Source organism: Candoia aspera, chromosome 1 (genome assembly GCF_035149785.1).
Source record: "Candoia aspera isolate rCanAsp1 chromosome 1, rCanAsp1.hap2, whole genome shotgun sequence".
Classification (NCBI taxonomy): domain Eukaryota; kingdom Metazoa; phylum Chordata; class Lepidosauria; order Squamata; family Boidae; genus Candoia; species Candoia aspera.
The window spans coordinates 193,384,386-193,398,224 of NC_086153.1; the positions used below are offsets into that span (position 1 = coordinate 193,384,386).

Consider the following 13,839-nt stretch of genomic DNA (forward strand, 5'->3'; position numbering starts at 1 on the left):
TAGCTAATGATATGTGACCAACTGGCAATATGGCCATGTCTAAAACAAAACAGTGATTCTAGAACAGAGCTTTATGCATAGAAGTGACAGGAATCTTAAACGGACCTTAGTTCTCAACAAAAAGAGGCTAGCCTTTTCTCTATGGCCACGAGTCAGTGATATAGAAGGAATGATTTACTAAAAGAAGTTGTTTGGAGCCTGGGAGGAACTGCAGACTGCAAAGAAAGATGCTTCAAGGCTAGGGGAAAAAAAGGCCCATGTCATAGTACATTTATAAAAATACAGATGTCACTTATTCTTTTATTTCCAAGAAAATGTTTCAGTATTTGAAGATCAGTCATAGATAGCAGATGTTAGACTCTTTTGAGCAGCTTCTCAATTGTCCCATCCATATGATGGTAAAATACCATATGGACACTTAACACACTGAAAGTAGTTTAGTCACATCACAATTCCAGAAGGGGTGATCACTTTAACGCAAAAGGAAGAGCCAAGTGAGTGGAGGGGACAGTAAGATCAAGGTAAAACCATGTGGATTCTTAAAATACACTCATTTCACACTTGGAAAACCCTGGAACCAAAAGATAAAAAGCTATACAAACATTCATTCAAATATTGCTAATATTTTCAACAAAACATTGTTTTAATAAAATCCAGGCAATAAGGAACATATACAGTTACCTGGGCACAATTCTCGCTGATTTACACACATTCTATTTATCTCAGTGGACATGTGTGCAAATATCTCTGTGCATTAAAATAATCCTTCAAGTTTATTATGCATTAGAAACATGAAGCATTAATGGAAGCTAAACAGCCACAATAGGAAATTTAGGAAGGCTTTAAGTTAGCAGATGTCACTTGACTAAAATCATTTTGCTGCCTGTCCTGTGACTTTGCTTGCCTTCTAGTAGCATGGTCAAAAACTCCAGCTGCCTAGCAAATAAAAATGAAGGTGAATCTTATAGCTACCTAATGCAACAGTTGTTGTAGCCATGTTTAAAATATTCTGCGCTGAACTTCTCTTTTTTCTTATAAAAGCCAAAGGGCAGGCAAGTTACCCTACTGCCATTAGACATGATAGCACCTTCAGAGGATTACTCCCAAACATTGGGGGGTCTTACCACAGGATTTCTGTAAACCAATGGCCCTGGATTGTTATGAGAATAGCGGGGCCCTTGGTTTAAACATTCATGATTCACTAAAAATGCATTAAATGTATAGTCAGATCACAGTATAATTAGTAAAAGTGACATTTCTATTTAAAGGGAAATGATTTCATTAGGCTTAAATCTATATTGCAGTATAGTATTAGAATGTAGTATTAGGATTTCTGATAAAGTAAAATTATCTACTAAATTATTGTTTTAAGGGCATATTATATAAATGTGTCAACTAATGTTTAATCTTCTCTTTGGCTCACAAATACACTAAATACCAATAAACATTATTTAGAACTTTGATAATTATATAAATAGGCTACAATACAAATGGAAGAAAATACAAGACAACTCTTTAGCATGGTAAATTCTTTGCATATAAAGAAGCAAATAGTTCATATACCTAGAACTGAACAGTTATCTTGCTGGAAAACTATTACATTTAATTCCTTTCCCTCCCCCATCCCATTTAACAGTAATGTACACAATCTACACAAGTGAAATTCTAAAAAATACATCAATAATATAATCTATTACAGCAACTCAGCTACTACTATTCCCCTGATATGACAGCTAAAGGGATATACATACAGCTAAACTACTCATTTGGGGTTCCTTTCTTTTTTCTTTTTCATATATTAGAGAAGCATCAATAAATAATTTTTAAATAACATTCTTCATTTACCATCATTCCTAAGAACCTACATCTTAAAAAAATGTTTTCTTCACCAGCTTTACCTGGGATCCTTATCACCTGTAAACTGGTTGCCATATTACTTACTTCTTGATAGAAACAACAGGCCTCTTTTGAAAAATGCGGAGGATCTACACATGCTGGGTAAGCTTGTACTGATTTCAGTGGGACTTAAAAATGTGTCATATGGGGTTGGCCATGTCCATTCAAATTAATACAGAGTAGAGATATGGAACCCAGTATTCCTGCTGATGATGATTCAGTAAAATCAGTGGAATTAATGCTTCAATACTACACCTGAAATGGGAATGTTGGTCTATTATCTACCAAGGATTGATCTGGTGAAGCCCCTTTGGCATGATAGGGCTTCAGAAGAGCAGTCCATGATAGGAAAAGCCTGGAACTGCTCTTAAGTTTACCATTGTTTATTTATATATTCTCTTTATATACATATAAAGTGTATGTTGTGTGTGTATCTGTGTTTGTGCAGATAAAATATGTATACAAACACCATACATCATCACACTGTACATATTGTGCAGAGTTCTTCATTAGCTAATGTTAATACAATTTGCTTTTGGGCAAACTAGAATTACCAGGCCTAAATAGTTGAATGATAAATTTCAAAATAATATGTTTATCCTTTGGTAAAATAATATATCCATTCCTATATATGTTTCAATAATCTATGGAAGCGGGCAATATTGGTTTGAAAGAGAGAGTCTCAGAAGAATCAAACACTTAGAAAGGGATCATCTTAAACTGTAATCTACAGAACTGGTTAAAAAAAGCCAGTACTGGAAAAGGGCGCTCTAGAGAAAAACCATGGCTCACTCATTACAGATTACAGATCTTGCCCCAATCGTTCTATTTCCTCAATCAAGAAGTCAATATCTGACTTGGTGGCTGCAGGATTCGAAATCACCATTCGGAAGAAGTTGACTTTCTCTCCCTGAGGCTGATATCCAACCATTGTGGTACCTGTTTCCATCATCAGAGCTTTGACCTTGGGTGCCACCTTTAGATTCAAACAAGAGAGGAAAGAAGTTCAAGACTCAGTTTCTCCCTCTGAAGGAGAAGAGTACTGCATCAGCAAGGAAGCCAGACTTGATGCAGAGAAAACACAGAATGGGGGAAGAAGAAATCAGTACATTTGAAGGGCAGCCTTTCTATGTTTTCCTGAAATTCTGGTATTTGCAGGCCCAACATACTGGGAGGGTGCCAAGATATGGAAGACAGGGCTGATGGCCCTTTGAAACTTGTCCTTTGTTGCTTTTGTTTTTAATATTTCTAGAAAATATAACTGGGTTATGAAGCTAAAGATACACAAAACCATTTGGTGTTGGACAGACAGCTTCAATTTCCTTTCCTGACAAAAAATCAGTGTGAATTAGAACCACGGAATACCTCACCCCAAACCCAGAGGCAGCCTACGATATTTTGGCACTTGGGGCTGAAAATCCACATAGCACATTTGGTGGTGGTAAAATTACCCAAATAAATAAAATCAGCAATTTGCTGGTCTTTAATGGTTCTGCCAAATTTGTTGTCAGCCTCACCTATAAAATTAAGAAAGTACAGAGTCAGGCCAAGATAAACAGAACCTTATGTCTAATACAACTGAACCAGAGTGATTATTGGTTTGTAATTCAATTGGATAATTACAGACCTAACTATGTAATATCCATCCATTATGTAGCTTGGTTATTTTTTAAACAATGTTTTGCACTTGGAGTTACATCTGAGGCAATTTAAACCCAAGTAAGTAAACTTATTGCTAAACAATAATGCAAACCTCTGTATCATACAAGAGATCTGTTTTGTAAAAGAAACCAGTAGCTCCTCATTGAGCATATACAGTACATTTCATACTCCTTTATATATCCATAATCCACTGGATACCTACATACTAGATCTATGTAATGCTTTCTATGCGGAGTGGCCTAGAAGCATTCTGAGCATGTCAACAATGGATTGCTTTTTGATCTGCCCTGAAATAAGTGGACAGCTGTTGCCCTTCTGCCCACATCAGTTAAGGACAAGGAAGCATTCAACAGTGTAAGTGGAGAGGAGGGTGGGTGGGGGTCTCTAATCAAGATCTGTAAATCAACAAAGAATACCAAGCCAACAGCACTGAAAGTATGCAGGAGGGCAGGAGTAGGGATCAGGATTTGGGAGGGGAAAGAGAGGATCCCCAAGTACCTGCCACCCTGTTGGCCCTTCAAGGTAGTCCAGACAGGAAACCAAAACCCTGAGTACTAACACTGCCTTTATGGCAAGCTTGCAGTAACAGAACCATGCAAGTCTGAAAGCACATCTCTGCCCCCTCGCCTTCACTTTCCAGGGAAGTAAGGAGGGTCCCTTCTGAGATGCTTTCCATGCCTTCACGCCTCCTGTGGGCTGAGATGTCTCTTGTCTGACCATTTCCTGGCCTCAGCTCTTCCTCCTCCTGTCTCCCAAGGTTATCCTCACAGCCCATTGCACACCCCCAGACCCCAGGACTGGAAGATTAATGAGAGATGATCCTATGTTACAAATGGTGAAGAAGTTACAAGACAGGGACAGGGCATTTGGGAGGCAGGGATTAATTGGAAAGGTTAAGAAAAGCCAGCAAATATTAATTTGAGAAGGAGGCACAGCCCTTCCCTCTGAATCTCCACCCTGCCCGGCAAATTAAGCAGAGACAGCTAATGCTCAACAAATCATATTGGAAACTTTGGGGGGTGGCGGCGGGTGGGGGGAGAATTGGGAAAAGGCAGTAGAGGAGAGAGGGAACCTTTTCTCACATGACCCCATAGTTTTCAGAGCTGATATGGCTATTGTCATGTGCTACTCATATTCAGACAAGGTGTGTGTATGTATATACCCATTTTCTAAGGGGGAGATCCCCACAAGCATATTAAAATTGTTCTTAATCAATATGGAATGCTGGCTGATTGATGAGAGGGAAGAAGAAATGGAATTGAAGCACATACCATACAGTGACTGGATCCTACTGGCTATAACAATTTTGCATCTTCTAGGCCAGTGTTTCTCAACCTTGGCAGCTTTAGGATGTGTGGATGGGGAATTCTGGGAACTGAAGTCCACACATCTTAAAGTTGCCAAGGTTGAGAAACACTGGCCTGACTGCTGATTACCTGTTCAGTTCTGAGCTTATAGAAGTACTTGCTCTAGTTTTTACACACTTAAAGATTGAAAACCAGATGATTGAAATGCCTACCTAAACATTTATGGATGAGTCTTAGAGGCCGTATGTGCAAGAACTATCAAGCTATCAGGTAACAAAAAAGGCACAAACGTCCTCCCAGTGGCCCCAAATCTTTGCAAAGCCTTGTCCAGAAAACTTTACTCAACCTGTTTCCTTTGGAGGCTTTTAATCTTTTTATTTTCCTAGGTACTGTAAGGATTTTGATTAATATGTTTTATTCTGCTGGGTTTTTTTAAAGCAATTATTTCATTTTATTACATTGTTTTAACTTTTTAATGTACATTGACTCAGAAAATCATTTTTTAAGTATTTTACAAAAATAAATAAATTACCCTGTGTAGTTTTTCTCTTCTTTCCTCAGAGTCTGGCATCCCTCTGAGACTTGGTGGAATGTACCAGAAACAAACATTTGTGTGTTCAGGCTATAATATCATAAAGCAAAAAAAAATTTTTTTTTTAATCACAATGGCTGTTAATTAATACACGAATCCTTCTTTACCCAGTACTTAGTTTGCCATACCTTCACATTTTGTCTTCAAAGCTTAGGAAAATGGAGCAAAATGCAAATGAATGTGCAAGAAAGCACTTAGGACATCACTCACAGCCAGGCAATTTGCACAAAACAAATAGAGATGTTTTCCAATTCATCATCACCATCTTTACCTTTTTCTCCAGATTGGTCTCATAATAAAGAATTCATAGGAAAAATAAACAGTCCATTTTTAGCCAGAGGACTCTCACGTACCACCAAGGGTGGGGAACCTGAGCCCGTCCAGATGGAATGCTACCTTTTGATTGACCATCCTGTTCATGCCTGACCACAACCTTAAGACAAGGATCTCAAGCCCTGCAGTTGGCTCGATCAAGCAGAAAGCCATTTCAGCTAGGATTCGAGCCATTGAACAACACATTTTCCTTTCCTTAAATAACAAATAATAGCAGGCAGCTAGAATGGAGCAAAATATATTTCAAGGCTTTAGTGATAAAGCCTGTTTGTTTATTTGTTTGTTTTAAAGCCATTTAAAACAAACAAACAAACTGGCTTTATCACTAAAGCCTTGAATCAGTTGAATTTCACTAAAGCCTTGAATCCTCACTAATTCACTAAAGCCTTGAATCAGTTTAATTTCAGCAGTACTGTATGTACCTCACTGATTTCAACTGATTTCAGATTCTTCCATCTGTCCACCAGAGATCAAAAAGATAGAATAAAAGGAACCGAGCTGGGTGGACATTTTTCTATTGCATAAATGAATAATTTAATTGAAAGTGTTTTGTGGTCTATAACTTACCTCGCCTTCAAAAACCATCTCAAACTCATGTCTGTTTTTAATTTTATTATAGAGGTATTCTGATAATTCAAGACATTTGTTGATTTGACTTTCAAATCCCACTGTACCCTGTTTTGAAAAGAGGGGAAAAAGGATTATTTAATTCAATCTTATATTCTTCCTGCTCCCTCTACATAGTTTGGAGAGTAAATTATTGAGTTTTGGATTCAAACTATATTCTTTTCGCTAAATAAAAGTGAAGAGCAATGAAGGATGGAATATTTGTAAAATGTTGGATGTATGGAACAACTTCACTTCTGATATTATAGTTTAGAGTTGTGCATATTTCAAAAATGATGCAGAAGAAGCTCTTTGGCCCTTATGCAAGCAGAGCGCCATTCTGCTACTCATTAAAATAGTCCCTCTTTTTAGGCTTTTGCATAAGCCCTAAAAAAAGATATGGCCGGAAAAATAGAATTAAGCAGCTGTACATAAAATGTAGGCAGAATAGGGATTAGGGTCCAAATTTCATGAAGTGATTTGTCTTAGATAAATATTTAGAAAACTGCTTTCTCCTCTCCCCCATCCCCCATCTTAAAGTTTTTCCATCTGGGAGATATCAACATTTAAATCAACAATATATTTATGTTTTAAAGAATTTAAAGCCTTGTTGAATAGATGGGAATTGATTTATGGTTAAACTTCTATAGCTCAGCATGTTGTTAACCATTTACCTTAGCTTTCCACATCAACCAGAATTTGAATATATCCACATGGCGTCCACATTGTATTGCTTTATCTCCAGTGTCGTAGGTGATATCATATTGCTTGTCTTGTTGAAATAGATATCCTGCACACATCTGGTTGCAACCTTGAAGTATACCCTGTTGCAAAAACACACTTGCTGAATATATGAAATCAAGCAACAGATAAATGCAGTGCTGCAGGCATTAAACATTACTGCATGTGTGTCCACTTAGGCTTCCAAAATGGGTATTATCAGTTAACCTTTCTCATTTTTCTGAGTCAGTGGAAAGTCCCAGAGACAACAGGCTCCATCCTGCACCCCCATTTTCTTCCTCTGCTGCTTCTAGCAGAAAAAGAGATTCTGATTCCAGTCAATCCCAGAGAACCTCACAGCATAAAACATCCAGTTGGGAAACAGATGTCATTTATCAATATGTCAGTATATCATCAATATGATATATGTTCTGATATATCAATATAGCAAAAGAGTCCCCCATTGGGGGAGATGGGCAGTGATATAAATTTAATAAATAAATACATAAATAAAATGATATTTTCCTCTGACCCCAAAGTCTACAGTCCTGAGAACATATCAACGGCAGCTTGTTTCAGTTCAGATGTGTGGTAAGGGAACACTTCTTGGTACAAATGTTAAAGATGCAACAGCTAAGCAATGCAAATAGGAATGAAGGCTAGAGGAACAACACTTAGCTTTTCAGAATCTATGCTACCCTCAAGGTTGTGGACACAAACATCTACCAGAAACCTTAACTCCACTCACTGTAATTGACACTCAAGAGTCTCCCAACAGGAAAGGAATTTTTGCAGCTCATGTATGGTAGATATGGCCCTCAAAGGAAAGAGAGGGAGAGAGCATTCAATTTGTGAAGCAAACCTTTTCCCGAAGAAGAATGGCAGAACACTGCAACAGGACTCCCATCATCTTGTGTGGATTCCATGTGACGGAGTTGGCTCTGCAAAACAAAGGGAAGTTCTTAGAAGCCACGGAATCGGAGAAAGTGATTTCTTATTCTCTTACACCAGGTAAGAGCAGTTCTGGCACCAGCGAGATCAGGGTGACCTGCATATCCATGATGGAGATTATACCATAATTAAAATATGTTGACCATGGTCAAACAGACTAATTAAAAGTCAGTAACCCAATAATAATTAACACATTTGATAAGGTTGGATAACCAAAAGGCAGGAATGGTAGAACAATATCTGCCAGCACAAAGTCTGTAATTTTCAATGGCTCAGAGCCTGAAGCTATTTTAGCACAGCCTACATTTTTTTTAATCCAAGCATGTCTTTCTCCCTGCCCCTCTACCCATGGTTATCTTTCTGTCTTCTGTCGTCTCCTGTTCATCCTACTTTCTCCTTTTGACAATCCTAAATGATCAAGAAGAAAAAGAAGAAAATGGCCATCTGTGGCCAAATAAAAATTGGGGGTGACTAATCTATTGGGCCCAACCTACCAAAACCTAGGTGTTTTTAGACTTAGCTTTTGCCTTATAACTATGGTCTGATTATTTTTCAAAGGAATGTATCTGATGTATGAACAAGGCAAAAGATTCTTTCATTCTTTCAGGTTGTCTTAGACCCTCTTTGGAATTATTTGTCAACACTTCTAGTAATTTTGGAGGACCTAAGAAGAATGAACGTAGATAATTGAGATAGATAAGCTTTTTTTTCCCCCAGGGTCAGCTGGAGGAACTGCAGAATAGAAAGACTGATTTCTAGAAGGGGATATATTGCTTGCAAGAGATTCCTGGTGAAAATGCAGGAACTGAAAATCCAGGAAATAAACACACGTACCAACAATGTAACTCAATAAGAAATAATAATTAAATATCCCTTTGATGTGCTGTACTTTGAGGGAATGAAAATTGCCACACTGCTATTAGAATTGTGTCCATAAGAGGGCTCCCTCAAGAATTAAGTTAGTGTATCAACTAATCAGCAGAGAGCTGACAGTAATTAATTGGCATTCATTACACCATCAGCTAATCATTATTGTCTCTTAAATAGCAAAATTAATCCTGAAGGAACAGCTGCCCTAAATGTATTTTCCACCCTTTCTGCAGCTTGTCATATTGCTTCCCCCACAAAATAAAACTACTTCAAGGCTTTGCCACTTCATATGCAATAGCAGTTTCTCATATTATATTTATCAACATATTGGTCTTAGTACTACAGCAGCCTAGCACCAGGTAAGTCCCCAGATAAGTCCAGTTAATTTTGACCTAGTGCAGGTTGAAGACATTTTTGCAGCCCATCTTTCTAAAGTAGGTATATCCCACTAAACATGGGGTTCACAAATGCCACTAAAAGCAATATTCACAAATACTGGAGATTTTTTATAGCAGGTATTGCTGAATTATAACTTCCAGTACTGACAATATGTCAGGGAGGGGAGGGGAGGGGAGGAGGGACTGGGAGTTATAATTCAAGTCCAAAAACACCTGGGAACTCCCTACCGTTCTTGATGGGGTAGGGAAGAGAATACATATTCCAATATATAGCATTTATGAAATGTCATGTTTTCCTGCAGAATTTAAAATTATGTACCTTTCTATACCGTTCAGCTTGTGACGATGCTTCCTAGACATTAGTAACCCACCTCCCCAGGCAGCCTGGAAGAGATGAGAAAAATGGTGAAGCCTTGGGAACTTTGAATATTTTGAAAATATCCAGCAGAAATTAATTAATTTCAGCAGAAAACTCATTGTAATAATTCTCCCTAAAGAAGGAATGGTGGACATATTCTCCATGATCTTAGAAATGCAATAATTCACAGAAATTACACTGTTTTCTTTATAATGATTTGCATAGTAATCGTCTAACCTATACATGACTACTCAAAAGCCTATCCTGTTGGCTGTATTCACATGAAGTATCTGGCCTGATCCATGGGTGAATGACTTACATGATGATCCTGCAGACAACCTAGGAAAACATAGTCATCCTGTTCATACTGGTTAACTGCCTTGGACAGCATTTTTGCAGTGATTGATAGGCTTTTATTTCATGCTTTTCTTTAAAAAATGAGGGCAGTAATTGTTTTTTTTTAATGTGATAGGGTCAATAGAAAGCTTAGCCTCCTCTCAACTGTCCCATTTAACCATGACATATACCCACAATGGGTTAAAAGAAAAAAGCAAACAAACAAACCATAGGGATGATCTGACTGGAGCAGACTTATTTGCAGAGCTGTTCTAGTCTCTCACTCTATGTCTGGAAGCTGACAGGGGAGTTTAAGTTGCTGAATAGTTACCCCGGGTAGTTTGGACGTGATCCTAGCCTTGAAATGATTGGGATATAACTGTACAATATACTAGATCTTCAACTGACTTGGTTAAGAATGTCATGCAAACATAGCCATTGAGTTTAATGTGGTTTATTTCCAAGTAAAATGGGTTGGGATTATGCAGCCCTAGTTACTTACATCCACATGGAGCCAAAGATTATACTTGTCACAAATGTCTGCTATCTCCTGAATAGGATCAAAGGCTCCATAAACTGTTGTTCCAGCAGTTGCAGTCACATAAAGGGGAACAGATCCCTGCAAGGAAAAACAGAGAACAAACTCTATTGTGAAATACACATTTTCAAATGAAATTGACACCAACTTAAACTACAACTGCTCCCAAGTTCTTTTTAATTGTTGCATGTTCTTTCTTTGGCTTCTCCAAAAAACACAAAAGCAGATGATCGAAAAATGCCTAGTAATTAACAATAAATTGTAAAGGTACTAATGCTCTGGACATACATTAAATAACTACAAGCACTGAAGAAATGTTTTCAGCTAATACATGGTATTATCCTTCTATCAGATCACAAGATCTTTCTGCAATTGCTTCAAATTAAAACATTCAAAGCCTTGGAACTCATCGTGAGTCAATCTCTCCCTAGTTTCTTTTATGGCCCCCACTTCTCTCCTCTGATTTATTATAAGAATGTGAAAATTAAATGTAGCCATTTTAAGGATAGATAAGACAGAAGAAAGTTCATTAGTGAGGGAGGAATCAACTGAAAAAAAAATAGATGGGTTAAACAAAGAAATTGGGGGTGGGGATTTACTCTGGATGACCCTGCTTTTTACTTTTACCATATATATATATTCCTCTTGCTTTCTGCACAATCCAGAATACCCAGATGTGACCCTCAACCCAAACTTGTGCACTCACAGTATAAAGCAGGGATGCACAACTTCTATCAGCATTGGGGTCATACTTGGTTTCACATCATGGTATTCTGAAGGCCCAGGTCTCTAGATGGTTCAAGGGCCCATCTAAAGGTTGCTAGCAGGACACAAATGAGCCCAGGCCACACGGGTTGCACTCCTGAAGTAAAAAGTAACCTTAAGAATGAGTTTGATATGCATAACAAATACAGCTGCTCTTTCCCCCCCTTTTTTTAAAAAACTCAGATGGGTGCTGAATCCTAATGGATGTTAGAACTATTCAGAGGTTGCCCTCCATATGAATCTCACCATGAAACCTCTGTAGCAGTGAGACAATTGGGGAAGAGAAAATAATTGCATAAATCCATTCAAAGAGGAATGAAATGTACAAAGGAAGAGACATTACTAAAACATTACTATGAGAATTCTTATTTTAGTTTACCAGTATTCTCACAGGGTGAATTGGCTAAAAAATTATGTATTTGGCAATCTTCAGTTGCGCACAACAAAATTTAAAGAACAACACGAGAACTTTGCTGAAGGACAAGTAGAATCCTTTCTAGAATTTGATTTCTAATAGGCAACAACATCGGATAAGCTCCCTGTGGAAATGCACAAGTGGAATGTGGAGAGTTACACTCATACCATTTAGCCTATTTGTTCTCATAGCTAACCTGCTTCTGACTATGATGAGTGAAGAATGCAAGCTGATACACATTTATTTAGAAGTGCTTTTCTTTTTATCCATTCAATGGTGTCTGATTCTCAGAGACTGCCTGGACAAGTCCCTGCTGTTTTCTTGGCAAGGTTTTTCCAAAGTGGTTTGCCATTGCCTCCTTCCCAGGGCTGAGAGGGAGTGACTTTGTGCCTAAGGTGGGACTAGAACTCAGGGTCTCCTGGTTTCTAGCCTGATGCCTTAACCACTACACCAAACTTGGAAATATGTTATAAACAAAATAAGAAAGTGAAATAAGATAATTTTCCTCTTTTTTAAAAAATACCTTTTGTTTGGCATCCAGGATTTTGGCTTCTAGATCAGCAGGTATAATTTTGCCCCTGCAATCAAAGTGAAATGTGAAAGCCAAATTCGCATAAGAAAGAAGAACCAAAAAAAGGAAGATTAAATAGAAATGAAACAAGCCACAACAGCAGGGCATTAACTGATCTTGTTATTATGTTCTTAGCATTGTTCCATCCTGAATATAAACACAAGGACACCCAGGTAAAGATGTATAACTATCTTACCTTTCATTGCACTTTACCAAAATCACATTTTCAGTACCAAAACCAAGTGCAGCTCCAGCTTTCTTTATTGAATAGTGACTCTGTAACAACAATCAATAGATGATTAATGTCAATTTGCCGTGATTGTCTTTGATTTCCAAAAAGCTAAGGAGGAAGGGTGTTATGAGTACGGATGATGAGCAGGAGGGGGCCCCTGTCCAGGTGGGAAAATGCATGTGTAGTTTAGAGGCTTTGAACTGTCATTCAAAGAAACCCAGAACAGACCCGCCTTGAGTTTGGGGGTTTATCTTTCTGGGTTTTCTCACACTCCTTCAGTTTGGTAGTATTTTCTGTCTACTATAGCAGTTTAATAAACACTAGAGACATTCTCCTCATCTCAGTGTGGTCTTTGCTTAAGCCAGGACAAAGGGAAATGGAACAGGATAGACATAGTCTCTCCAGAACAGGGCTGATGATGATAATCACAATATCCAGTAATCACAGTAATGATAATTGAACTTATTGAGCTCACATGTTCTGAGGTAAAAAGGACCAGTTTAGGCACTGCAGCCATGCCTTTGGTTTTGACTTCTGGGAAATATTTATAGCGGGCGGCCATGATGCTATACATATTGGATATAGCACCACCTGTAATGAGAGTACCCAACAATAAGGTGTTAGAAAAGTGAAAATAAGAAGTATGATACTATGACAAAGGTATAAACAGCTTTTGTGAAATATGTTATGAATGTAGCCATGAAAGCATTAATATCCAATGAACCAATAAGTTAAGGTTAATGATACTCAACTCTGTTTTACTCAAGGCTAAATCTCTAGTTTTATGAATATCACCTCCTCTTATGGTGGTTTGCAAAAAATCCTTCAAAAGTCATCAACGTTCCTCAGGAAATGGTGGACAAGATGCCATTTCCTGAAATCTCCTCTTAGATATTGAGATCCAGAAATTCCATTAGGCCCAATTGTTCTGCATTATTTTGGATGCAGTCATGGATGCATGCAAGCAAGAAGACATTGTTGCATTTCAGTTAAAAGAGAAGCATGCTAAGCATACTACTGAGTGGAGGCATGGATTGGACCCGTGGGGAGAAAGTAAGTAGACGTGGGGTGGTTGTGAGAGGAAGGAGGGGAGGATCCACTCAGGAAAGCAGCCTCATTGAGGGCATCTTACTCCAGGACTCCCTAAACCTGTGGCTAGCACTGCTCTTAACTGCGGTGCAACCACAATTTCAACCACAAGTAATTTTTAAAAAAATATGTTCTCTAAGAAAAGTCCTTGTAGATAGTCTGACCCAGTAACTTTTCCAGTGGGCCCTTGCTGTTCAGTA

At 38.1% G+C, this 13,839-nt stretch overlaps 1 protein-coding gene across 1 annotated transcript in view; it reads right to left on the bottom strand.

Moving 5' to 3' along the window:
- Positions 1-340: 340 nt before the first annotated feature.
- The window catches only part of GAD1 (glutamate decarboxylase 1), a 54,409-nt gene continuing 40,910 nt past the window's right edge, over positions 341-13,839 (bottom strand). Inside the window, exons 7-16 of the mRNA XM_063318205.1 lie at positions 13,026-13,141; positions 12,515-12,594; positions 12,271-12,325; positions 10,532-10,648; positions 9,655-9,719; positions 7,979-8,057; positions 7,071-7,220; positions 6,358-6,465; positions 5,398-5,487; positions 341-2,872 (exon numbers count right to left, since the gene is read on the bottom strand). Of these exons, the coding sequence (XP_063174275.1) occupies positions 2,699-2,872; positions 5,398-5,487; positions 6,358-6,465; positions 7,071-7,220; positions 7,979-8,057; positions 9,655-9,719; positions 10,532-10,648; positions 12,271-12,325; positions 12,515-12,594; positions 13,026-13,141 (1,034 nt within the window). The 3' untranslated portion in view covers positions 341-2,698. The remainder of the gene's footprint in view (positions 2,873-5,397; positions 5,488-6,357; positions 6,466-7,070; positions 7,221-7,978; positions 8,058-9,654; positions 9,720-10,531; positions 10,649-12,270; positions 12,326-12,514; positions 12,595-13,025; positions 13,142-13,839) is intronic.